The sequence below is a fragment of the Myiozetetes cayanensis genome, unplaced genomic scaffold, assembly GCF_022539395.1.
Source record: "Myiozetetes cayanensis isolate MyiCay16 unplaced genomic scaffold, myiCay2020 scf12, whole genome shotgun sequence".
Classification (NCBI taxonomy): domain Eukaryota; kingdom Metazoa; phylum Chordata; class Aves; order Passeriformes; family Tyrannidae; genus Myiozetetes; species Myiozetetes cayanensis.
In genome coordinates this window covers 6798940-6826169 of record NW_026086826.1, presented here as the reverse complement: position 1 = coordinate 6826169, position 27230 = coordinate 6798940, and the positions used below count along the sequence as shown (strand labels likewise).

The window sequence follows — 27230 nt, the reverse complement described above, 5'->3', positions numbered from 1 at the left end:
TTTTTATCTTTGCTTTTTTTTTAAAGAGCTTTTTAACAGTCATCCCCAATGATTTTACTTAGTTTTCTACTCATGTGGGCTGGAAATCTATTCAGTCTTCATTAAAAAGCTCATTTGAAAATAGTGATCCCATTGTATTGTCCGAACCGTTCGGTTTATTTATTTGGGGGTATAAAAGAGGTGAACTCTGGTGAGACTTTCTTCTGGAGTGGTCTGTGGGGAATAAACTTGCCTGTCTGCCTCTGCAGAGGCTGGGACTGGTGAGGGCAAAGCCAAGCAGGGCTCCTGCACCAGCTCCGTGTCTGCTCTGCAATCTGAACCCACAGGACCGTGGAGAAGGGAGCTACAATTCAAAAGGAGAAATGCTCTCTGTCTTCAGTGCCCAAAAGAAAAATTTAGGCTCACTGGGAGCAGGAATGAATCTGACACCTAATTTTGCCACTATAAATTGGAACGTTTACATTTGTGTTGGTCTTTAAAAAAAAAAAAATTATTTAATTTTTTAAAATTCCTGAAATATTGCTGTCTGGCACAATAGAGTTCAGGCTAAAAACAAGGATAAATTTTCCTGGCATGTTCACCTGTGGAAACTTTGTTCACCTTTCCTGCAACTGTGAAATTGGTTTGAAATGATGGACTGGTGCTTTCTTCAGAGTTATTCTCGACATGCCACAGCTCCTTTGCTAACTAAGAAATATGTACTGTTTGGGGAAGCAAAATGCTTTCCAAACACAGTGTGTGTAAACGTTGTTGTAAACATCTACATAATTAATTTTTAAGGTTAATGTTCAAGGGATGTTTGGAAACCCCTTGGATTTCTTCTAATAAACGAAGAACGTAAACAAGGGTGATGGCAGCAATTAAAATACAGAACTATCTATTTCTAAAAAAAAAAAATGGAAACTTGAGAGTGACTCACAAATCATAGGTAAACATCCACATTTCAAACCACTGAGAGAAACATATTTTCTGTGTAACCCAAAGGAAGACTGCTCAGCAGGAGCTTCATGACACAGTTCCTACACTCTTGCTAAATGTTTATTCCATGGACATGAGTAAATCTCAGCTTCTGTCTTCTGGAGATCTGATTCTGAGGGACACAAACTGCCTTCAGTGATGGTCTCAACAAGGGGAACAGGGAAAACTCAGCATTTGGCTGGACTGAACCCTGAAGCAACTCCACATTTGTGATGCAAAAAATCAGCAGTTTCGTATCAAAATTGGTTAACAGGGTATTTGGTTCCCTTCTCTCTTCCACCGAAGTCCCCACGCTTCGGGTACTGCTCAAAACAGTCAAGTGCTGGCCAGTCACCACCCAGGCTTCTCACAAGTGTGTGTTCTGGGTTTTTCAACCTCTCCTAGATATACATCAGGTAGCAGGTCCCCAATGAATTGCTTATAGAATTGTAAAAGAGAGATAATTTGAAGCACTTAGCAATGAGGCTAATGAAAAGAGGGTTTCAGGCCTCTTATCTCTCTTCAGGTACAGGACAAATGTTGTTCCCTATTTTATTAGCCAGAATAACCTGACAGGGACTGAGGAGAGGAATAAACTGGTGATATCTGGATGGCTTTGTTTTCTTCTGCAGGTCTCCCTTTGAGGCTGCTCTCCTCCAACCTAACTCAGCCTGGTGATTTTGATGAGCCCAACTTTTATTTTCTCCTTTAACATGACATATTAGTTGTGACATATGTAGCTCTCTTCAACTGTTGTGAATAAAAATGCCTCTGGAGTGGCTTTCACAGTGTAAAGCACCTGGGTGAAGGATTTGGGCTAAAACATCAAATTTAAAAAACTTAAGATCAAAAAGTCCCAGTTCAGATGTGTAGGGCTAAATGCTCCCTTGGTTCCAGTAGCCTTCACTTGCTTTTTTTATTAGCATTTCTAGAGACACCACCCATAGATTAAACATGAATCACACTGGACAGTGTACAAAGGCAGAGTGACCCTAGGAGTGGCTGTAGAGTCCCAGTGCTGCCCTGTTAGCCTTTAGGAGTTTGGGTGTGGGTTACAGCCCGAGTGGACCTGGTTCCACAAGTTCTGTGGCTCAAGATACTCAGTTACAGGGGATTTAGTAATGATTTTAGCATGTGCCACAGAAAAGTACAACAAAATTACTTTAGAAACAAATCTCTTTGGAAAGTCATATTGTACCTTTTACCTTCAGGATAGCCCTCACTTGTTATTGCCATTTGATTTCTCCAGACAGTGCTGTCACGGGCTGTAATTAAATAGGCAGGTTTTAGAAGAATGAAGATTGGAATGCTCTGAATCATTTGTTAAACTGAATATGACAAGCAGTGGGCTGGTTTGGAAAAAAAAAAATTTTGAAGAAAAGAAAACCAAACTCACTGCCATGGATTGTGAAAGGAAACAGACTCAAACTGAAATTAGATGAAAAGCTTGAAATTAGATGAGACCATGGTAGTCAGGCATATACATTTATATATTTGTCCATACACACTAGATTCTAATTTACCTTTTCACTACAATTTTTATCATGTTGTCTTGACTTACATACAGTAATCAAGAAACATTACACAGTATGGGGGGGTTGGAGGGAGAGATTTTAAATAATCCTCCTAATTCAAATGTGAAAACACAGTTATTTTCTCTTCCCTCCTGCCTGTCCCTATTGCAGAAAAGTCTTTGGCTATAATGGGGGCTTGACAGCCTGAGAAGAGCTTGGAGAGCTGGCATCAGTTGCCCCTTTGTTGCAAAAGAAAAAAATAATGATTTTGTCCAGCTGTTGTGCCAGTCTTTGGAATAGAATATTTCCTATCTGATGAGTTTATATTCCCATAATATTAGCAGTTTGAAAATGCAGATGAAACTGGGCTTTAGCACATCTGCTGGACAGAGGAAATGAGGAAACAAGGAAAGAGAAAGAAGAAGTGAATGTGACTGGAGTAAAGGGCTTGTGAATTTAGAGCTGAAGATTAAAAAATACAATCATTGGTGCATTTGAAATCAGTTCCATTGGGTTCCCTCCCACTGATTTCCTGTGGTCCCTTAAAGAGATGCTGCTTTTCCTGGGAAATGTGTGTTCTGCCATGCTGGTGACACGTGGTGTTTTAATTCTGAGTATTTCCTATGTTTTTCTTCTGTATCTACAGTGCACAGCATATACCAGTTCCTTGTGTGAAATACTTGTTTCTAAACCTTTTACTCCTCTGTGTCCAGTGCAGAAATCAACAGACACACCTCACTATATAGCACACAGGAGTGCTTGTGTGTGTCTGTGATTCTACAGACATATATCCAATATATTTGTGCCTGTACTTACATACAACTGCAGCAAATGGTAACTGCAAAACTCAATTGCAAAACCAAATAAGCTCTGTCTTTTCCTTTGGGGTTATTGGGTGCATGGAGCTGTAGGTTTGAGGCCGGTGGCTTTGCAGCTGAATGGTGCTGGCACAAACGGAGATCTCTATAGAACAATTTTGAAGATCATATAGCCTGTAGATCTCATGCAAATCCTTTTGCAGCCATAAAGTTCTCCCAACATTGACTCTCCCTTGTGTTACACAGAAAGCCCAGCTACTACAGGTAAAAATGTTGTTTGCTTGTAGAGCCGAAATCTGCTCTGCTGAATTCCTAAATTCCTGAGATGTTTGGATGTGATACACCAAAAATCCAACCTATTATTGAGGCTTTCTTCTAAATAAAATGTCATGCATTGCTATTGCACACAAGTCACTTGGTTGCCTTTAAATATTGCCATCTCTAAGTGGAAAGGGAATATATTGTGAGTGTTTGCAGAATCCCTTCAGCCACGGGAAGTGTGGTTTGGAAATTGCTGTGCTGTGTTCTCACTCAACTCACCTGCAGCTCAGGGAAACTCCAACACCTTAAGAGAAAGTAACATCTGAGATAAACACAAGCAGGTAATTCCCACCATATCAGAAGTAAAGGAAGGGAGCTCTTGGCGGGGGGAAAGGATTTAGGCTCTAGGGAGTCAAGAGAAAATGGCAATGAGAGAAGTGTTCTGTCATGTTTATTTTCACTCTGCTGCTGAATCACAGGGACTTCTTAACACATAACTCATAAGTTTTATGCATGAAAACGCAATCAGTTTTGGGAAATTTCATATTCAGAGGGAATTTAGTCCTGTGTTGCATCTTTTATATGCCTTTTTCTTCCTTCTGTTTGTATTGCTGTCTTTATGGTGTGAAACCACAAGAGTCCTGCTTCTTAAAAGGTTATCAAAGATGTGGGATTTTTGACTGGCCTCAGGTGTATTAGGAAGTGGATAGTGTCAGGGCTGTAATTCAGAGCTTTGTTTGTCAGTCAAGTGCTGCCCTGTGCAGGATTCTAATCCAGAGCAGGAGCCAAACTAAGTGCAAACACATGCTGCTCCTGGAACAAGAAGGTATTTAAGTTCTTAGAAAGAAGGACTCTACCAGTGAAAATTTCTCATGTTTCAGAAAACTTCCCAAGGTCTCCTTCAGACTCCTTTTTTCCAAAACAGCAATTTCTTTGAACCCAAGTCAGTCTTCTCACTACCAGCCAATTCTGGCATGATGACAGTTTTTTAAACTTAGTACTGGTTGACATGGAAAGAATAGGACAGCTGCTATTAAACTGCTACTAGCTGGTAGCTAAGCTACTCTGGTTGGACATTAATTTGGAACTTAAGTCCCAATTTGAAAAACTATTTATTTAGTTATAGACAAAAGAAGGTTCTGGAGAAATGATCTGCTGGTCAGAGCACTTGTAGATGGATATAAGGATCTGAAGTTCAATCTCAAGGTCCAGATGGGCCAGAGCAGGGACATGAACTTCTGCATTTGTGCCTCCCTCGGAATCACAGGCTCCTACAACTGCATGTTTAGTTTTAAAATTGCCTATGTTGGGGGTTAATTTGTCCTGTCTGTTATCTAAACCAGCCCATAAACAATGGCTAGTTAGTCAATATCCCATTACTGGTATAGGTAGATATGCTTTGTTTCTAATTAAACATTAATTGAACACTGTTGCCCCCCACCCCCAACAAATGGTGGACTTTCAAAGTTCATAATTACTTTCACAAATGATGCTCCTTTCCTTTGTAAAACTTAAGGTAAGACAGGAATCACAACTAAAGAATGGCTGTGCAATGCTAAAAAAATCTGCATCATGTATAGATTTAGGTTGTTAACAGCACTGTGTGTGGTCTGTATAGATTTTCCTGCCCCTGTTTACTCTATTTTTTCAAAATAAATAAAATCTAAAGAGAAGGGTTTATTAGCTCCTGCTGCTCACCATGTACTTTAAGACATAATCCATTGTTTGTGGCATTACAATAATCTCTACAGGCATTAAATAACTGATGTCACAAGCACAGGATTATAACCACAGCTCTGCAATTTACATAGTAATACAACAAAGCATGAAAAACCTGCGTGGCAGTGTGTTACCAAAACTAACCCTTTAAAATGCTGAGTTACATTGTGGAATGAGTAGATCCTGAACCCTTGCTGTGTAAGTACATTTGTCTCAGCATTTCAGGTTTGGATTAACATGGAGGATAGAAGCCTATGAAACTTGGAGGTCTGAGTCAAGTCTGCCAGTTGGGTTCATTGAAGTGATTGGATTTGCTTGCCATATTTTGACTTGGTTCAAAAAGAAACTGTTATTAACTAATCAAAGTGTCCTTTTACATCTGAGAAGATGTCTGTGCATATTATACATCACAAACCATGAAGCTTCTACCAATGTACTTCTATTCCTTCATTAAGGTGCATAAGGATCCTTATTTACAAATGCACAAGGACAGAAAACTAAAGAGGCTTCCTGTTGTCATAAATCTTATTGGCAAAGTTAAGGATCAGGTTATTCCAAGGCAGTTCATTCCTCCTCTCTTTCCAGAGATAAGATAACCTGAACAACTTTTTGTTGTGACTGTTAATATTTATAGGGAACTGATGGGCCTTTCTTTGATTCCTAGTGGTTCACTAAGACTTGGGTTACTATCCTAATAAGTATATGTAAATAAGGCAACCTATAGATGAAGCACCAGTAGATGTCACTCAAGAATATGAGGAAGAGACCGTGAAATGAGCGTGACCAATAGAGCTGAGTGTGCACATTGGCAGTGGCCTCTGCACAGCTGCTCAGGGTGCTCAGCCACCCATGGCTTTGGGCAATGATCCACTGCTTTTGGTAGTCACCTGCTCACCAAGGCTTTGGGGCTGTGACCTCCCATTTCTGCCAGAGGTACTACAGAGTGTTTGTGTGTCTGTCCAGAGACATCTCCCATGGCTTTTCCACCTTTCCTTAACCTTTGTTGTATTAATATTCTTTCTAAATAGCTTTTGAGCACAACTGTAAGAAGATTATGCATGAATTTTTTGTTCCTTAGACAAATAGTTCAAAGGGGGAGAAGAAGAGTCTTAGCTTCTTGTTTGGCAGTGTTTTAGAAAAATAGGAAGGTAACAGTCATCATTGATCTTGGGAAAGAAATACACAGGTGTCAGATATTAAGTAGAAGAATATGTGCACTAGAAGTATGAATAAAGTAACTTAATAGTTCGGCACTGTCTTTCAGTATTTGGACTTGGTTTTGATTCTAAACCAGAATTGAGTTACCAGATATTGCAGCGATCAAGTGTCTGTAGAGGTCACTGTTAAAATGGTTTAAAACACTCATTATAGTTCTTAGCATGAGGAATAACATATCCCAAGCCACTTTATAAATGTTCTTCCACACCTATATTATCAATAATTGATTCCACAGAGTAGGCTACAGCAGATGCAATTTGCTAAAATCCCAGTCAAGTGTCAACAAGCTGACTGGTTCATTTTATCATTATGCCAGGAAATTTTAGCAGCTAATCATAAGGAAAGTACAAAATGTGAGATCTTGTTTCATTATATGAATAAAAGCCTGTGATTTCAGGATGGAAAGAAAAGATCATTGCTCAGCATAATGTGAAAAAAAAAATGAAAAAATGAAAAAAAAGAGAGGCAGCAGCTTTAAATCATCAAATTATCCATTTTAGCAGGATTTGAATTAATAACTTATTGAGATCATTACTTAAATCAAGAGTTTCTCTTTGGATGTAAGTTGCACTCTGAAGGGAAGGAGGGTACAAGGAGTGAAACTTGCATTTGAGGATCCAGGCAGATGTGAAATGCTCGCTTTTTTTCAACACCTTTCTTTATCTCCTTCATTACAAAAATTTTCCAGAAGTTGACTAGCCCTGAATATTTCCTAAACTGTCCAACAACAAACAACTAAAAGAAGGCTTGCACTCCTCTGTCACAAAAGTGTCTTTGGATAGGAGCCCAAAACCCTGAGGTTCATGGCTTGTCACCCCTCAGGTAGCCATGAGAAAGATGGGACACAGCCTTTAACCTTCCCACTCTGCACCTCCTCCCTCCCCTCGGCTGTAAATCCCTCCAGGGCAAAACCAAGGAGCCTTTATGGTGGGGCTTGTGGGCAGCCACTTTTTTGCCAGATTGCACACTTGGGATCTCTTTGATCTCTTCCTGAACTTTTGGGTTCTTTCATGCCATAATGTTAGAGGACAGCTTTCAAAAGCACTGACATTATGGAGTGTGGCAAGAATAAAGGCCACAGAAATGTGAAATTCACCCTTCAGTACATCCTCATCTTTATTTTGTGATAAGATACACTGGTTTCAATTACTCTTATGTCAACACAGTTTATAGAAGAGAAACACTAGTTTAGAAGTCAAAAGGAAAAGGCACTATTAGTGACAACTTGTGGCAGAGTTTCCAGGGGGAAAAAAAATAATTGTGCACTTGATTTCAATCTTAAACCCTCCAAACTGCACAGTAAATTGAAGGTTGCAAGGCACAAACACCTGTTCAAACTGCATTGAAATTAGAGGGAGGAGATCAATAGCAGAGCCCAGTCCAGGTAAAATATATTTTGGAAGACAAAATCCTCGTGTGATCCCCGAGTCACTTCCAGGTTCCTGCGAGGGGACTGTGGCAGGAGCTGGTTTTGAGATGGGCAGCTGCCTTTGGGTTCACAGCTGCAGGAAACACTGCCCACAGAGGGAAGGCAGTGAAATGGCACAAACCCAACAGCAGCTTCTAAAGCTGATGTCAGCTCTGGGCTTAGGAATTTTCTATGGAGACTCAGAGCAAGGCAGGTAGAGATGCCCTTGCTGTCTAGAAAACCTCTACTGGCTGCTGGGACGTGGGTGCCTGGAAGCTGAAGAAGCTCCCAGCACAGCGGCCTCATGTGTGCCACAGATCCCTGAATGGCTGCTGCCACCTCCATCCTCCCTTACCTGCACTGCTGGGTGCTGGGGGCTTGGAGATGAAATGCTGGGACAGAAGGCAGGGGTGAGAATATTTTTTGGATCGTGGCGAGAAGGAGGAGTAGGAAGATGACTTTATAATTGCTTTTTTATCACTCTTTCTGACTATATTGACTTTATGCTTGACACAGCTTTGGCTGGCAAGTAAGGCCCAGATACATTCAGAATTAGATATGACTTAGGCTCATTCTTACATGAGAAGAAAATCATCGGTTGCTACAGAAACAGCTCCATATCAGTCTCGTGGGGCATCTTTGCATCTGGCTTTTTTTCCTTCTCTTTTGCTAATCTGTAGATAAGAGTCAAAGCAAGTGCAGCACATCCCACATCTCTATAAAAGGTTGGAGGAACTCTGCAGAGAGCAAAGTGTGAAAGAACATCTCGTAGATAAGCTAAACTTAAATGAATGAGTTAATTTACACTCCCCCTGCATTTTTTTTTTTAAGTTTTGCAACTCTCGCTAAGTTAATTGAGGTGAGAATTAAATGACACCAGTCAGCAAGTATTTTAAAGACCACCAAAATTAAGGAAGAGAAAAGAGGCACTCAGAAAAGGAGTTACTAAGAAACAGGAAAAAATCCTAGGGGTGAGGTAGAATCTGTGTCGAAAAAATTGCAGCTTGCAATGGAATAATAATCCATACTGACTTTCAGGCAAGTTGTTTAACTTGATAAATTCAAGGAATTAGTTAAAAATAAGTGTATATTATGGGTGAACAGGGACCATTCTGCACACTTCAGACCAGCTCACCAGCGACGTTCTTCAACTGGTTTTCTAAAATGTAATGAATTCTTGATGCTTAGTAGATTAATATTTATTGAGTGAATCAATGCTTAATTTATTAAAAAATTGCCTTCCTTGTATTTTAATATGATTTATTACTCATCAGTGCTTATTGCATTAATTAAAGATTGTGTTAATTTTGTGGAAGTGAACACAATCTGCTGCAGGTTTGCTGCACTGGGGGGACTGTGCCTCTGGGTAGTGCCAGCCATGGAAACTGCTGGAGGTGGGAAGCTGGTATGAGTCACCTCTTCCTGCCCTTGGGATTTCAGATAGCCAGCCAAGTGGAAAAGAGGATGCTGCCCCTCAAGGGCAGGACAGGATTATGGCAATAGCAGTACTGTGATGATACGGGGAATGTTTCCGTTTGCCTCCTTCAAATTACGGCTGATGCTGTGGAATTCATTTTTGTGTTCCTTATGGAATGTCTTCTTGTCAACGTAGGTGTAATCCAGCCTTAGAGACATGGGAAACTGTCACCACTTTCCCAACCAGGAACGGCAGTCATTGCATTTCAGTGCTCAGACTGTAAGAAATTCTTGGGACAGTAGGTTGCCTGGAGATTGGGATGGTCCCAAGCATCTCAGCAGGGGCAGGTGTTTGAGAAGTGGAAAATTCCTAAAGGCAGAACAAAAAAAAAAAGCCAGACATCTTGTGAGCTGAGTCTTTCAAGAAATCTGTCAAAACAGGGAGAGGGTGATCGTGCTGGAGGGGGGCCACAGCTGCAATTTACGTCTTTCAGCGCTGAAGAAAGAAGTGAATACATAAAGCCCCACAGCCATGATACTTCTGGTGAAATTATTTTATTAATGGGTGTGACATTTGTAATGTCTCTCTCTTTAAATTCAAATACCGCTGTTTTTATAGCTACTCAAAAGTGAGTCTGCCTGTTTTTTAAAAAAATCCATCTAGTTACTAGGCTGCTTGCATCCAGCTGAGCCCTGGAAACAGCAGAGAGCTGGTCCCTGAGATCTGAGAGCAGGCTGGAATTTCCAGAAAGTGATTGGACCCATAATTAGGGTATTTTTGCATGTTTAAATGCACAGTTGTGGGACGCACTTTGCTGTTTGCTCCTCTCCGGGGCTGGGCTGTGTGTGCACAAACTTCCCTTGACGAGGTAAATCAGAGAAACCTCTTCAAGGTCCAATGAAGGTCAGAGCAGAGGATTTTTTCCTCTCCTGGTCACCGGGCAGGCAGGAACCGCTGCGCTCCAGCCCGGAGCGTTTGGGTGGAGCCAGTGCCAGGGACCTGGTGGCATTTCAAATCCCTCGCAGCACTGAGGTGTTAGATGCTAAAGATCAGTGCTGCTCCACTTGAAGTCAGAGAAATAACTTGAGCTTAAAGTTCAACATATACACAGAGATTTCCTGGATCTGGAGTTAATTTGGTTTTTTTTCCCAAGGTCAGCCTGAAGGCAGCATCCAAAGTTAAAGAAAAAAAAGTTCAAAACTGAACGTTTGACTTGTAATAATTTAATTTTATTTCCCGTTTTGTTTAAACTCTCTGACGTGCTTTTGTTTTCCTGACATATCAAGTTAAGCTATTTAGGCTTTTATTTAATGTTCATTTTTACCCCAGTTAATAGACTCAAGTCAGAACTGGGGGCCAGTCAGGCTGCATGCCTTTCTCTCTACTCCAAATCTTTGCATTTTGCAACTTTCTTTGATGCAGGATATTTATATTCCACCTTTTTTTTCCCAGTAGAGGAGCTTTCACGGAGTATAGGCTTTGGATATATATTTTCTGCTCTAGCTGTTCATTAGATATACAGCATTTGGAGTTCCAGTTGTGCTGAGAAATGTAAGCAAAGCTTTTGGCCCAGTGGGGGCTAAGCTCTGGCATTTCATAGCTTTGTACATATGAATCAGGATTAAGGTGCAGGATCTATATAAAATTTAGCTCATTAGGAGATATTTTGTCCTACGGCTCCCGCTGGGAAGGGGGGTCCTTTGCTTACACACAGCATTCCTCACTTTGCTTTACTGCTCCCTGGGAAAGGAGGGGGTGAGCAGCCCCCTGCAGAGCAGGTACAGCAGTTCTTGTGCAGGGGACACAGAGCAGCAGCAGGGTATTCCTCTCCCTTTTACCAATATGCTGGCACACCTGGAAAAAACTCAGCATACCCTGGCCTCAGTGTTTTATACTAAAGCAAACGCAGTCCAGCACAGGGCTAAGGTCATGCTCGGGATGACTTCCCAGAGTTAAGAGAATGAGGAGTACCTCTGAAAACAGGCAGGTGGGACTTTTCTCACAAATGTGATTTGTGTTGTACCAGATTTAAGGTGCTGAAGGCCAGAATGGTTCCAGAAAATGTGGGGCTTTTCAGCCTGACACCTCACTAGGCTTTCCAGCAGGCCTCATAGCTCAGGTGTATTCAGTGGATAACCATGTCCATGCACTTCAGCCAGTGAAGCTTTACTGCAGAGAAATGATGGGTTTGGAGAGGAGTTTCATCAGTCATAATTTCCAAGGAAGAGCATTCACAGTAGGGAATACCAAGTCAATGTTGCCTCCTCAAGGACTTTCAGCTGTCACGCCGGGAATACAGTGAGTGCAGTGATGAGAATTAGATTAGAAGAAGATCAATAGGGCTGACAATAAATGAAAGTAACACAGACATTACTGAGCAAATTAGGAGAGAGAAATTAAACTGGACAGTATAATCTTCAATACAAGCTAGACACACTAGTGTTGGGCAAAGTTAGGGAGAAGACAGTAAGTTAGAAAGTGCTGTGATGAAGAAGCATTAACAGCCTGTGAGATGGGGAAAGCCCTGCTTCTGATGGAAAGCTCTGAGCCCACAGAAAGGTGGAAAAGAATGATAATGGTCCAGGAGCACATGGATTTAAGTGGTGGGCTACAGGTGAGGAGATCACCTAAGACTGGGAACATAGAGCAGGCAGCAGCACTGGCTGCATATCACAGGGAAAGGGAACCTCACCATCACAAAGGCTTTGGTGGGAAAGCTTGTTCCAGGCAGAAAATTTTCCTAACCTTCTCACAGCACAGGTTGGTTTGCCCTGTGAAGTCTTGCAGCCCTTCCAGAAACACTCCTCTGTGTAAACTTGATTATTTGCCATAACAACTCCCTGTATTTTGCTGTCTGTAGAGATATCCACTGATGATCAAGTCTGGCAAGCTTTTGGGTTGAGGGATATCTGGTGGCAATGAGATCCATGGGCTGACTGTGCTCAGCATGAAAAGAAGCTTTCCTTTTATCAGTCTTGAGTTTGTCTAGATACTCTTACATGTCTTTGAAAGGTTCACCCCAAGGCAATATAATTGTGTTTGATCACATACAGGCATTGAGTCAGTGATTGATATGAATAAAGAACTTAGAGTTGCTCGTCCTGGTTCTGTGTCTTCTTCCCCGTGGAATCAGAAATCACTTTTATAAATATATCGGTCCATCTGTGCTTCTAGCTATCCATTTCAAGTATATGTTCCAAAAAAGAAATAGTAACACTTTATAAGTGCAAATAAAAACACATTAAAAGGACTGAGCAAGGGGTTTTTCTTCCTCATAAAGTGCATGTGGATCCCTTCCAAAAGAGTTACTGTGAGCCATGTAACTTGCAATTAATTCTGCTATAAATGTCAGAACACTTACTTTGCAGGTCTAAGCTGACCCACTAAAATTAGTCCCCTTTTAACAGTTCCTTTTATAATTTGTTTTTCAGCAGAAACGACGGCTTGACCTCCTGACAATAACCAGCCCCGGTAAGTGAGCTCTGCCGCCCGGCTCTCTTCTCTTTTCTTAAAGAGATGGTTGTCTAAATGTGTTTTTCCCCCGTCTCTGACATGCAAAATGAAAAACACTGTTCCCCAGAAAATCTTTCACCTAATAACAAGTGACAGCTATATTGTGCTTGGCAAAGCCCCGGGCAGTTATCCGTTCACAGAGCTGCCTCTTCAGACCTTTACTCTATGAACTGGAGTGCTGATATTTCTTTAAGCCTCCTGGGGTTACAGTTAGTGGTATATCTGCAGGGCAGATGCCCTCAAATTCACAGTGTGTGTTCAAGTATCACGGAAATGCAAGCTTGAATTTCCTTGGTGGCAAACGTGAGCAACTGGGGGAGTGAGGAGATGGTGGCCCTCTATGGGTGCGGTGAGAGGCAGGAGGTCCGGGCTCAAGTCTGAGAACCTCAAAGTGGATCTGAAAATATTTAGGTAAAAGGAAAATGCTTTAAACTGCCTGCTTTGCGATGGCTTTTGTAGCTTGCCTCTTGAGGAGATAAACCAAACTGTGTTATATTGGGAAGGTGTCGAGCTCCTTGGCATCGTGAGTTTCCAAGTCTCAGCACGGTGGTTGAGATGCAGGTTGGTTCAGTAGTGCCCCTCTGTGACCTCAGCTCTTCAGGATGGGTGGCTTCTCATTTATTGCCATGTGTCTGGCTCACTTTCTTTCCATTAGCTGCTGCAGAAAGTTTGCTGCCCACCAGCTTCAGATGTACGCCCTGCTCAAACAGTGCCACATTCCGGTTAACTTTTCCAATTTTTCAGATGTGTGTATGTATTAAGCTCTCAGGTTGGCTTTAACTGGGACTAATGAGTTCTGGCCTTAACTGGGAATAATGTGTTAGCGAAGTGAACAGGTGTTATGGGGAGTGAACAAAATGTGACACACATTTACTTGGATAACAATTTTGCATCGATAATTGTTCTGACACTCTGAATGTAGATATAATCTGTGACATGGTTTCTCCTTCACTAACCTTGTTAAAATAATAAGAATTAAAATAAGGAGGAGGAACACTTTGTTGGGACAGATGTTTGAGGCTATTGGCAATTGCATCACATTTCTGCATGTTCACTTTTCATGCAGTTTGCAATTATGTTAATGTATGCTCAGGGCACTTGCTGATAAAAGCAACAATACAGTGTGATACATCCATTGTCACTATTCTGACTGTAACTTCAAGGACAAACATGGCACATTTTTCATTTTCTGTATCTTCAGCATTCCCTGTTTCTAGAGGAAAAAGAAAAAAAAAAAAAGAAAAAAAGATCTCTAAAGGTCTTAATCATAACACACACTCAGTTCTTGGATAAGGGCACCAAAGTCCACAGTCACTTTTTTCAGTAAGAGAAAAAGAGGCTTGAGGACCAGAATAACTTAATATGACAGTTTTCTGTAAAACAAAGTTATGATACCTCATCATTTCCAGATGATTCACTGGAACAGTGAAAGGGTTGACTAAGCTGAGTTTGTGCATAGATGTGGTCACAGTAAGTAGCTATAGCATCATATCTCTCACTTTAATACAGCAATCTACTCAATCAACACAGCAGTTAGCTGGAAGGCTCTTCAATAACTGTAGGTAGACATACTGCACTAAAAGGGGGGAAAAGCTTCCCATAACATATGTTTTTCTGGAATGCAAGTTTTGCCATTTGATATTTAACCAGAAATCTACAATATGGGGTATATAGGAAAAAAAATAATATTTGTTCCGTGATTACATAATTGAGTGCATATAGTATTGCTTTCAATAACGGCATTTTCAGAAGAAGCTTGGTGCTGGATCAGGCCAAACTCACCAAAGAGCCTAAAGCTGAGATTTTTCAAAGAGGCTGAAAAAGTTAGGCACTTAATTCCTAGTAGGATTGGAAAATGTCAGCCTGTGGATTAAAGGGTCTAGTTTCAGCTCTACAAATACAAAAATAAAATAAAATAAATCATAGCCTTAGGGCTTTTATCTGTCTTTGGAGACTGCTACTTTAAAATATTTCATTCTTTGAGTCCTAGCTCTAAGATCTGACGCTGCCAGTCTGCTTTTACGAAGTCTTGATATCGGTTATGATGGCTGAGATCAGCCATAATCACTGTCATCCCTTAATTTACTGATTCAAATGAGGCACTGGGCTATTTGGTTGCACCTGTTAATCCTCTGGGGCTTGTTTCTGTTCTCCACCTTGCCGCAGGCAGGCAGCCTTTGCTCCTGGTGGAGCTCACTCAGCCTTACTTAGAGTGGCAAAGTCCTCTGTGGTTCACAAGCAGCATTGGCTACCAAAACCCTATTGCTTGATTGTAAGGAAAGACAAAGAAGGACTTCAAAAACAAGGGTGACCTCTGTGATTTGCACCTCTGTCATGATGAATATCGTCTTTCTTTTGTGTGTGTGTGTGTGTCTGTGTGAAACTCTTGAGCTGGATTTTGTATATTTAGTCAAAAATTGATTGTGATTCCTTGCAAGTATTATAAAAGCTCTTCTCCATGTGCCACTACATACTATTTCCAAAAATTGATCAGCCAGTTAATGAGACTAATTGCAAGATAAAATAATGCCTTTAGTGTCAGTTAAGGAGTGTTGAGACACAGGTGCCAGAAAGTTCAAAAGTGGGTTTGTGGGATTACAGAAACCTTACATCACCTCATGGCAGTCACACTGTTCCCCATGGACGTGGCTGTTGCACCATTTCCCAGGAATCAGTAATGGCTCAGAAGCAGTGCCCATTCCTTGTTCCCTGAATTTCCCCCCTGCCCATGCTGTGCTGAGCCCACACTGTGAGGCTGACCCACCAGTGCCTCCTGCCTTGCTCCAGAGGATTTCCAAACCCTGATCAATGCATGTGTGGCCTTGTGAAACCTTGCTGAACAGGTGCTCGACTTAAAAGCACACTTATATGTTAAACTGAACAGGTATAGATCATTAATCTGTAATCTGGACGGAGAGAAGTCTGGAAAAAAGTGGGGGGAGGGTGGAAGAAAGAAAAAGGAAGAAGTACAGACGCAGCTCCAACTACACAGTTTGTATGCAACATGCAGGGCTGACCTCTTCCAACACCCCTAAGAGAACAGCTACAGGAAGCTCCACACCATGCCCCAAACTGGAGGAAGTCTTTGCTTTGCTTTGGATCTCCAGAAACAGCCAGACACAAATGATGCATAAGCTGGGAGCGAGCCAGACTCCCTCGTGCTCAAATATATTCCTTTGAAGCTACTGACACCCCTGTAAAACGTGGAGGGGAGTTCACTGCTCTGCCATTCTGCTGAGTAGCTGGAGGAATGTTAAGTTAAATTTGTCAATGCTCTTGCCACACTCCTTTCTTCTTGCCCCTTGGCACGTGAGGTACAATTAGGCTGCAGCGCCGGCACAGCTGAGGGTGCTGGAGTCAGCGCTGACGTGCGCAGTGGGGTGGGGGAAAGACATTAAAAATTCATCAGGAGCTGGCAGGGAGTGGGGCATAATGAGTTTTAAGTTTTGGTGATTTAGATTTTTCTTCAAACTCGGTTTTACCTCTGAATTTGATCAGAAACGTTTCCTTAACGCTGTTCTGATTGTCTCGGCGGTTTAGGAGCGAAGCGTCAGGTGGTTTAATTTGGCCTTGTTGCACAAAGAAGGTGAGGTTCTGCCCTTAGTTTGTGGGTGATCATGTTCTAGTAGCACTTTGAACATGCACATGCAATCACATCACATTTTTTGGTAACTGCTCAATAGCTGCAAATAAGATATCCCTGTTTCCATAGCTTTTCCATGGAGACAAAGCTTTTTGCATCTCCCGTGTTTATGATAATAATACAGCTTTCCAATTTCTCCTCTCAGTAAGGTAAGTTCCTCTCCCACTGAAGTATTTTTTAATTATTGATACCATAAATGGAAGTGTGTTGGAAACTATTGGCTTTGAAAATAGCTAACATGTGATATTATCCAAGAACCATCAGGAAAATTCTTTTGAAATTCTCTTTGATTCAGCCGTCCTCAGGGCTTTATCCTTCTCTACCAGTTTCTCTACTGCCAATTTAAAATAACATTCTCTTGAAATCAGTGCAATGTCAGGAGAAATTCATCAGCACTGTAGGTGCATGTTTCCCAGATGTATATAAACCTACTACATTTGGCAGCAGTAAATTGATTGCATTTAAAAAACCTGGGGTAGTTGAATATTCTGTAGTGCCCAGCTTGGCTAGAGCATGGAATACAAAGCAAGTTTTTTAAGTTTCTTTCAGCTCTGTTTTAGGTGAAATAAAGCTCCATAATTCCTGCCTTTTGATTTACTCAGATTTTCCTGATGTGCAAACCACATCAGAGGTTAACATGCAGGGACAGATTCCTAATCTCTGTTGAGGTTTGATAAGAAATGTTAATGACTCGTGTGTGCTTCCTCCTAATATTCAAGCTCTTACACTTTTAAACAGGGTAAAAAGCTTGATTTTAAAAGTATTTACCAGTCTGATCTATGTGGTGAAATATTCTCCCCCCTTTAATATCATCAGTGCTGCATGCTCTAAAAATGTCTCCATTTCATTAATTTGTGATATACTGCTACCCTGAATTCTTTTAAGGTGGCTTTAGCTTCTGCCATACATATTTTACTGCTTTAAATTATAGATACAGGACTGTTGCCTAGTTAATTTCCTCTGGTTAGGAAAATATATTTCTGCTCTCCTGGCATTGCATAAAGTGATATGTGGGATTTGCTATATTTTTTAGCTGATTAAGTTTTGCATTTCTACATATTACTGCTTATGAGACCTCAAGTAAAACTACGTAAAGGAAGGAGAAGTTTTATAGTATATTTCAAAGTTTCATTTAACTATAAATTCCACCTCTAAGCCCTGCTACGAGACTTTTCCATTACCTTCCTGGATAGTCTGGCTATCAACTTCTCTCTAATTGAAGCATGAAAATAATATGAACTCAAAGTCATGAAGCTGTAAGACAGGTATTAGTAGAAATGATACTGACTAATAAAATGTGACAGAAAGTTGTTGGCGGCCAAAACTCAGGGTTTTTTTGCTAGCCCTCATTAATTAATAGTACATTGATTTTGGTCTAAGTATGTGTCAAAGGATAGCATCAGAGTTTTTAAAGAGCCTTACATAACTACTGTTCATGTTTGTTAGGGATGCTTCACATACTAGTTTACTTGGAAAGGTGGTGGAGAAAAGAAATTACTTATGATTCCTGTAACAACTGAGTCTTTTAACGCTCAGTGATAGATAGAGGTGAAATTATTTCCCATATCACTAAGACACTGGGTGTTAATCCACCCATTTACCTAAAATACTATAACTGGGGGAGTCAGAACCTCATTTCTCAGCAAGGCAATAGACCCTAAATGGTTTGTCTGAATCCACTGCACAAGAATTTCTGTACCATACAAATAAAATATAAATGCTAGAGTCTCAGCTCAAAGTGAAATTCCCCTGTTGTGTGTCTTAGCTGAACCATAAAGCTGCAGGAAAAAGTTTGCTCCAGACTTGGCAAAACTTTAGTAAGATGATGTACTAACAGAGAGCAGAAAGAGAAAATATGGACTTTTTTTTTTTGTGCCATTAGGATGGCTTCAACTGTCCTGAGGCTAATTAGGAAATTTTACCTATCCAATTTCTCATCTTTACTGGATCTGAAGAGCTGTAAGAATTTCCATTTGCTGTGATAAGGAGAAGTAATATTGTTGCTTGTAATTACTCCTTCATGCAGATCAGTACCTTCCTAATTTTTACTTATACCTTTCCATTTGCCAGAATAATAACTGCAGAGATGCCTCCTACTCACTGAACAGTGTTGCTGTTCCTACTGTCTTTTCCCTTCATTTATATGTCCCAAGAGAATAAGTCCTCCTTGATCTTTCTGCCTGTCCCCTGACCTATCCCAATCTGGCTCTCCAAACATCACCTGCACCTATCTCAAATATCACAGTTTTGAGTTCTATTAAAATGACACTTTTTTGATTCAGTGATGAAACCAGAATTTTTTACCCATTTAGTTGTAAAATATTTACTTTCAGGAAGGCTGTTTCATCCCCACCTTTGCATTTTTAAAAAAATGACCTTTTTTTGGATACATGTAGAATAAGTGATATTTGCAAAGTCAGAGTAAGACTGCAGAGAAGATATTCTAAAGGCTAATCCATTACTTTTGAAGAAAAATATCAAGCTTTTCCACAATCCCTTATTATTATTCTGGGTCACCATGGTGTTTCCATGCACCTTGGCATGTCCCTTTAATTGGATCCTTACATAGGAAGGTCCGGCATAGTTGCATTGAAAGCTGACATTTCTAACTAACTGACCTTTTCAGGCCCAGTGACACTCCTATAATGATTATCCTCTAGCATTGTTTGGACACAATACCACATACTTCACAGCACATAAAGAATATGTTCTTTGAGAACTATTCAAAATGCCCAATCTCGAGTTAGCAAAATGAGAAAATTGGGTGCAAACATTCATCAGAGTGTTATTGTGCAGGTATCGATTTGAATGCCCTTTCATTTCTCTGGGAAAAAGTGTTGTATTATAGAGCTCTAAATTAACTTCTGTTCTGTTTTTTTTCCCCCAGTAAGTATAAAAAGGTCAAATTCATTCATAAGGCTGAATAGATTTGCAGGATATAAGCAATAAGATAGCAATCAACCTTCAAATAACCTTTAAAGAGACAGTATCTTTTCTTATGAACAGTAATTGATCTGCTCATTAAGTCACTGCGCACTCTTTGGGGCTCACCTAGGCAAAAATGTGTAAGACCTGTGACGAAAGGATGTCAGCTACAGCAAAGCAGGAATAAATCCTCACTTGGAAATATAAATATTTTACGGGTTTTTGAGGGGTGTAAAGTTGAGGAGAGGATTGATGTTGCTATATGAATTCCTTGACTTGCCTGTTATAAGGGTGAGTGAAAAAAGGCACAGAAAAGACCTCGAAGTGTGAATTTGATGTTCGTGAGGATGACGATCATAGCACGTTCATACATGCCTGAAACCTGGATTACATCCTCCACTTCCCTTATGAATTCCCTGGCTGGTGTGGGAGGGTGATCACTGTCTTTTGCCTCTGGTTGGTCTGTGTATGTGGGAGCTCTCTGTGTAGTTGGTACATGTGTAGGGGGTTGGTGTATGTATAGGGGATCCCCAGCTACACACCACACATGGTTTTGCCACCACGTGTTGTTCTTCTCTTAAAATAAGTCAGTAACTGCTTTCTTTGCACCATGAGGGCTCTCGAGGTGTGTGTGTTGGGGGAGGAGGGGTTCATCCTCTCTGCCTACACAGATGTAAAACCTGCACCCAGGTTGTTGCAGCGCTGTCTCCCCGAGTGCAGCCTCCTGTCACCCTCCCACTGTCCTGGGCTGTGGCTCTGCAGCTCCTCTCGTGTAAGCGGGAGCTGCTAAAGGGCTGCTGGAAATTTCTCCAAGGGAGCTGCATGTAGCCAGAGACTCCCTTAAAGTGCTGGGATTGTCAATTTAAGATAGCAATCAGAAGATTAGTGTTCTGGCCATGTCCGTATTTCATTTCTGCATGTAAATCCGCGTTATGTTTTTAGTGTTATTTTTATGAATTGCACATAGGCTGAGGACTATCTGTGCATAATTGACTACAATGAGTTGTCTTGGTTTTTATCTTTGATCAGAATTTTCAGAGGCAGCAAGTATCCCAGGTGACGACGCTTTTTATGCAGTAAATGTTTGCACATGAGGCTTTCTGTTTTACTTCACAATGTGCAGAATGAGCATCTCGCTCATTTAGAGGGAGTGAAAATGAGCAATTCTGTGCACAGGTGTATTGTGCGTCTTCTCTTTTTGCATAAGCTCAGGGAAAACTTAAAATAGTAACTTTTCTTTCTCATTAAAAGAAAAACCATTTCTTGAACATCAGATGTTTTTAGAAAGAATGGAAAGCGTTCTTCCTTTTTAATGAAATTTTAATTTTCAAGGTCACCTGTATGGAAACAGCCTCTTCATTTATGCTTTTTTTTTTTTTCTTTTTTGCTTAGTGACCTGAACAAGACTTAGTGCAAATCAGTGTATTAAATATCTAGAAGACAGCAGAGGGTTATATTGGCACTACAAAATGGAACACATTGCAGAAATGCATGAGCCAGCAGAGACCTGAACTGCAGAGCTGAGCTGCTCACAGCAGACTCACCGTGTGGGTCCAGATGCCAACAAACCCCGTTACCTGGGTGCTGTGTCTGAGACAGAGAAGCCCTGAGTTGTTTTCTTCCCTGGCTTTAGGGTGCTGTCATTCCAGTGCTGATGAATTGCACCTGGACCTAAATCTTGTCTTGTGACTTTTTTTTAACCTAGCCAGTCCCACGCAGGTAACTGTGCTTCATTTCCATGTTAGCAGCATCCCTGTATCCCAGTCCACAGGGGTGTCATCCTGCAGGATGCACCGTGACACCAAGCTGCCCCTCAATATTTGGCAACTTAAGTAGACAAAGCAAGGGGTAATGGGCAGGAAACATGGAAAGAGGATGTCAAAAATAAGAGATTATTTTTGTAGAACTGCATTTTTATTTTTGAGGATCTGCCCACTACTGTCTTTGTGTCACCTTCTGGACTCCTGTTCCTGTAACAGAAAATCGGAAAGCAGTGATGATTATACAGCTACAACGAGTGGCACTGAGGAACAGGGGAGCTGGAACTACACAAAGGGCTTTTTCTTAGCTCATTTGTTTCTAAGAATTGCCAGTGGGCTCATTTTTCTGGTATGCAGAACATCTTCTGTTAAAGCAGTTAGCCAAGGTCACAGGGAAACCCACAAGAAAGGATAACCCAGAGCCTCTATTATTATTTTGAGCTTCTAACAAAGGAATTTTTAGTAGAGATTTGAATGGGGAAGGTGTGATGGTTTTGTGAATTCAATTTGTGAAAGTGCAGCATAACCCATGGTGGAAAAGTGACTTGTTCATCACACAAGCTCGGTGCAGTATTGGAGGGAGTTATTTGAGATGCTGCTAAATGAGATAACGTGAGCACTGTTAGGCAGTAGTATCACTGCAGTGTCCTTAAAAAGCAGGTTAAAGGAAGGTGAAATACTGTTTTAACACCACGGTCTGCTCCTGGTGTTGCAGCTGCTGTGGTGTCTGCACAAGACCCTGCGCTGGACCGTGCAGAGGCTGCGAGTGCCAGGACAGAGAGGGCTGCCAGAGGAGCAAGGCTGGGGAGGGGAAGGGGCACAAGGCAGCGAGGGATAAGGTCTATAGTAGGGCCTGAGGAGGGCAACAGAAACCAGAAAGTCATATTTGCAGGGCCATACAAATCAAAATGAAAATAAGTGTGTTCAAAATACCTGGGAGATGGCAGGAGATTGTGTTATTCTTGATGCTTTATTATATTACCTGCCCTGTTACACAGCTGCATCCCTTGTCCTTATCCTCTGTGGACTACCAGAAGGAAGGAAGGATTTTCTGTAGAGACACTTATTTTCCTGCCCATCCTTCTGGGAGCCTCAGAGCAGTGCAAAATCCTGCTGTGCTGCTGCCAGCCCTTGTGCTGAACCCGCTTCCCAGCCGTTCCTTCCAGGGACTGTGAGGGTGTAGGGCCTGTGGCTGGATATAAAGGGAATCCTCACTTAGACCTGCTGCACATTTGTTTGGGAATCTGATCCAGAGCACTTAAGTTGCTGCTGACTTGGACCAAATCCCGTAATTGTTGTCAAAGGTTGAACAAACCTGACAGCAAGAGCACCTTCACATGATCCTGAAGTGAACCCCCTCATTCCAGCGGGTGGGCTTGAGTTTTGCTACCCAAGCACTCCCATCGTTTTCTGTGTACTGGAAAACTTTCCTAAATGCCCTGGTTTGGGTACCTGGGGCAGCTGCTTTGGGCTCTGGGCTGGACCACAGGCAAGCAAGGCACAGGGGCCATCTCTGTGCCACAGAGCTGGCTTTCCCACCGGATACATGGCCACTTGTGGCATCTGGACGAACACCCCCGTGTGTGTCTGTGCCCAGCACCAACTGAGCAGCTACATCACAGTGCTGCTGCTAATAAATATAAACCGTATGGATGTCAGGTTGCCCTGGGAATGTATTCCCCCCACACAGCGGGCGGCTGTGCCGCGCTGCTCAGGAATTAACTGCAGTGCTATTACTCTCTTAAGGCCTGGTGTTATAGTTCTGTTTTCTTCACCTTTAACCCCACAATGGATTATGACCATACTTTCTCTTATAACTAAATGCTCTTCTGTCCTTTGACAAAACAGATTTGTGTCTTTTCATAGCTTTCTGTAGAGGGCTAATAATACATGGGAAAGCTTTACTGCCCACAGGAGACTTTGCCTGGCCGCAATAATAAGAAATGCTGTTGAAAAGTCATGATCAATGTTAATTCAGTTATTTTTCATTTTCTCTTTTTTTATAATGAAATCTTCTACTTTGTGCATTTTATCCAATGCTACCCCATGAATTGCTCATTGGAGAGAGGGGTCATTGGTTATAAAAATGAGTTCTTGTTGTTTGTCCTCATATGAAAATAACTACAATATTTTAAAATGATGGATTTGAGAGAGAAAAAAAAATAGTGGAATCTTGGATGTACAAAAGATGTAAATATTGTTTTTCAGGTTTTATGGTTCCCAGATGCCTCCTCTAATTGCATAGCTAGCCCTGAGTTTATTAAGTTATTTTCCAGAGTCAAACTCATTTGTAAACATGTCAGAATAAAAACTAAATTTAAAAAACAAAACCTTTGGATTAGAATTCTGGAGTGATAAACAAACTAATTTAGAATGTATTTGCATGTAATTTACATGTGCCAAAATAAGATTGCATGTGGTTTGTAAATACAGGTCTTGAATCTATTTAACATTACAAAATAGCACAGAAGAAATTAATTGTAGCTTAAAAAAAAAAAAAAACAACAAAAAAGGTTAAAATAATAAAAAGATGGCTTAAAATAGCCCATGTTTGAATGTGATTCAATGTGCAGAAACTGGTAAGGAGAGATAAGCAGGCAGGGAAAGCTGTAAATTCTAGCAGCAACATCTGTAGTAGTTAGAATACTATGTTTTATAGCAATTCCTTACCTCCCCCCATGGACGTTACTATGGCATGCAGTATATTTATTATTCACTTTCTGCAAGAGATGTTTTCTGAGCACAGCCTTAAAAATAAGGTCTGTTTCCTTTCTTTTAATGTTCACATATTCGAAGGTGACGCCGTCAGCTTCCATTTGAAGCATCTTGGCCGATTCAGCCTGTGTGCTTTGGCTCAAGATAACAATTCATAATTACTCAGGTTATTAGAGTGGCACCAAAGGATCCATCAGCAGGTCACTTTTCTAGGGCAGTCACCATCTGGAGAAGACCTGTTGGTTCCAGCCTGCCAGTCTTCCAACCTGAGTAGGTGAGGCAGCTGCAGGGAGGGAGGAAAAGGCCAGACAAGCCAGGGAACAGCGATGGTGACGGGACTTGTGGAGTGAGGGGACACTCAGGGAGGAACAGGCTTGGAGCAATGACCACATGGAGCTGGCAAGGTCTTGTCAGGAGTGTCACAGGTGCTCAGGGTGCAACAAGATTCATGGTACCTCTTTTGCTGCACTGCCAGAAGGAGGCTCTGACTGTGGTTTCCCCTGTGGTTTTTCCAGCCCAAGTGGAATCACAGAAAGGCCTGCATTGGGAAGGATGTTACAAATCCTCTACTTTCAGCCCCCTGCCATGTGCAAGGGTTGCCAGCTGCTAACTAGATCATGTTGCTCAGGACCCTCCATGTGTCAAGAGTCAGGCTGGAGGATGGGATACCATCTACACGTGCTGTTTGTGAATTGTGCAGGACAGAGGGAAATATCATCCGTGGAGATCTGAGGCAGAAGGAGTGACACCAGCCACGAGAGTTAGTTAGCAGGGCTTGCTTTGGCCACTTGGCTTCTGCTCCTGCTGTCAGTGCTGAAATATTCGTGTTCTGGGCCTTGGGATTAAAGCAGCCATGGTTTTGAGGGAAGAGGAAATGCTCTTTGGAGAGGAAGGGACTGAGTAAATGCAAATGTAAGGACTGAATTTAGTAGTAGTGAAATGCATTGCTGGAGTAATGGAGGAAAGAATGCTTTATTTACTATTTTTATATATATATATATATATATATAATGCATGTTTTCAGTCTTGTCTTCAAATACCATGGAATATCCTTTTCTATATTCACAGCCTAGCAGCCCAGAGTTTAGAAGTGGCAGCAGAGTAATCCTGCAATCCTTGCTGTAACAGGGTCTGTAAAGCTCATCGATGTTGAATCTCACTTTTCGTTTCAGACTTTGTTCAGAATAAGTAGAGATGTAAGGATTTCCCCCCTGAATCCTGTGATTTTTTCTTTTTCTCTACACTGGCTTAATTTCAAATATTTTATTTAATTTTAGACAAAGAGTAAGACTAAGATAAAAAAGAGTAGAGTAGGGAAAAGCAGATTTCTTGGGATAGGAGCAGAGCTTTGTGGTGTATTTGCTAGTCAGGATTTTGTTTGAGTACCATGGAAGAATATTATCATGGAGGACCAGATGTCAGGAAGCTTTCCATACGTTTTTCAGGTCATAATACTTCTATTTCAATGTGCAGATAAATGTTTCTAAATATTTTCTTGCACTTCTTATCATTTCATCTCCAGAAGAAATTAATTGTAGCTGTAAGAAAAGGGGTTTATTTCCCACTTGGCTATGAGCCATTTTGTATATCTGCTTTAAATGTTAATTATTAATTAGGATATAATCTATTTAAATCTCTTTAGCTGTCCATTTCTTCCAGAGAAGGCAGCTGGATGAAACAAGAAACACGCATCGTTATAAAGATGATAAATTAGCCTCTTATCCCAGGAGAAGACAGTTTCTCAACACCAAGGTTGAGATATACCAGGGGCTGGGGTGGAGGAGCCTCCCAGCTCATGCCCACTTGGTGCTGCACACCCAGAGTGAGGATACCAAGATGGCTTTTATAACTAAATTATTGTTAGTAAAGGAGCACCGTTCCCATAACTTCCATTCTACCAGTTACTGCTGCTGGTGAATGGACTTGGTGGGAGGTTGAGTGTTTTCGAGTTGCATTTGAAGGTGAGGAGTGAGAAAAAAAAACAGTAGCAGGTGATGTTAGGAAAAAATTCCAACAGGTAATAAAAAGCTTTTGCAGGTATCCCAAGTGAAGCAGGTCCCTTACCTGAGAATCAGTGAAGCTGCAGCACTGGTATGTCTTGCAAAATCTGCTGACTGAATCTGCAGTTTTGGGAGAGGGGAGTGGAGGTTATATATCTCTATACAAATGAATGGTTTCTTGACAGAAAGCATGTCATGACTACCTTTATCAGCTGAGTCCTGAAGATGAAATGTGAGGCTGGTAATTAGCACCAATGACCAGCTGTGAAAACAGGAGTTTCTCTCATTTCTTTTAATCATATTTTTCTTCAAATATTTACATATTTTATCTCTTATTTATTACAAACTTCATTATCAACATCAAAGGAGACACTTTGGATTAAGATTTTGTATATTTGTATGTTTAGGTCTTTCTTTATTTGCCAAGTTAAATGCAAAACAGAGCCCTTGTTTATATGAACAGTATCAATATGGACTTATCTTATGAATAGTCAAAAAGCTGGGGGCATTAAGTTGCATAGCTCATCAGTGTGGCTTCAAACCTCACCCAGCAAACAGCTGAATGACTTTGGAAATCTGCAGCGTGTTCCTGAAACTTTTAACTGATACCGTCGTGTTCCCTGACACAGCTTCGTGGTTCACAGATCAGTGGCTGCTAAAGCCAGAACATCTCCTGTATTGTAGCTGTGTCCATTGTTCAGAGATGATCAGCTCCAGAAACAAACATGCTCTCCATGCTGATATTACCTTCAAAAAATTCCCTCAGTGGAACACAGACACACAGCCCAGTTCAGATGCAGGTGCAGATGCTGTTGAGGTCAGTCACAAATACCTTTGTGGTGCTGACAATAATATGCCTTTTTGTTGTTATTATTATTGTAACCAAAACTGTCCTGTGCTGTTGTGACATTGCTAAGAAACACAGAGAAGACAGACACAACTGAACTTTTGTTCTGGCTGGGACTTTTGCAGGCAGCTCGGGCAGATGGTCCATTAAGGATCCAGAGCCAGAATACCTGCATATTGCTGATTTCCTTAAAATATGACTGGCAAGAGTGATGTTCAGCTGTGATGGACTTGCCTTGGACAATGAAATCCAGAAAGCAAGTCATTGCTCCCAGGATGATATTTCATTGTAGAGAAGCTAAAATTTCCTTAAGATAAACGGATGCAGTGTCCCAAATTTCAAAACAGTAGTGTTGACTGAGGGGCTTTTGCCCCCCAGGAGTGACGTCCTAGAATCATTTGAGATGTCTGCTCGGAGCACAAAAGCAGTCAAAAATGCAGAGTGTTTGAGAATATCAGGAAAACTAAAGAATAAATTAGATGTAACAATGCGCTGCTCACAAAATAGGTGGTAGA

The 27230-nt window shown here is 41.2% G+C and overlaps 1 protein-coding gene across 4 annotated transcripts in view; it reads left to right on the top strand.

The window, feature by feature from the left end:
• Window positions 1-27230, top strand: part of LOC126635772 (BEN domain-containing protein 5) — an 892379-nt gene that overhangs the window by 450410 nt on the left and 414739 nt on the right. For all 4 annotated transcript variants that reach the window (XM_050307295.1, XM_050307294.1, XM_050307296.1 and 1 more), the window contains exon 6: window positions 12744-12783. In XM_050307295.1, the coding sequence (XP_050163252.1) occupies window positions 12744-12783 (40 nt within the window). The remainder of the gene's footprint in view (window positions 1-12743; window positions 12784-27230) is intronic.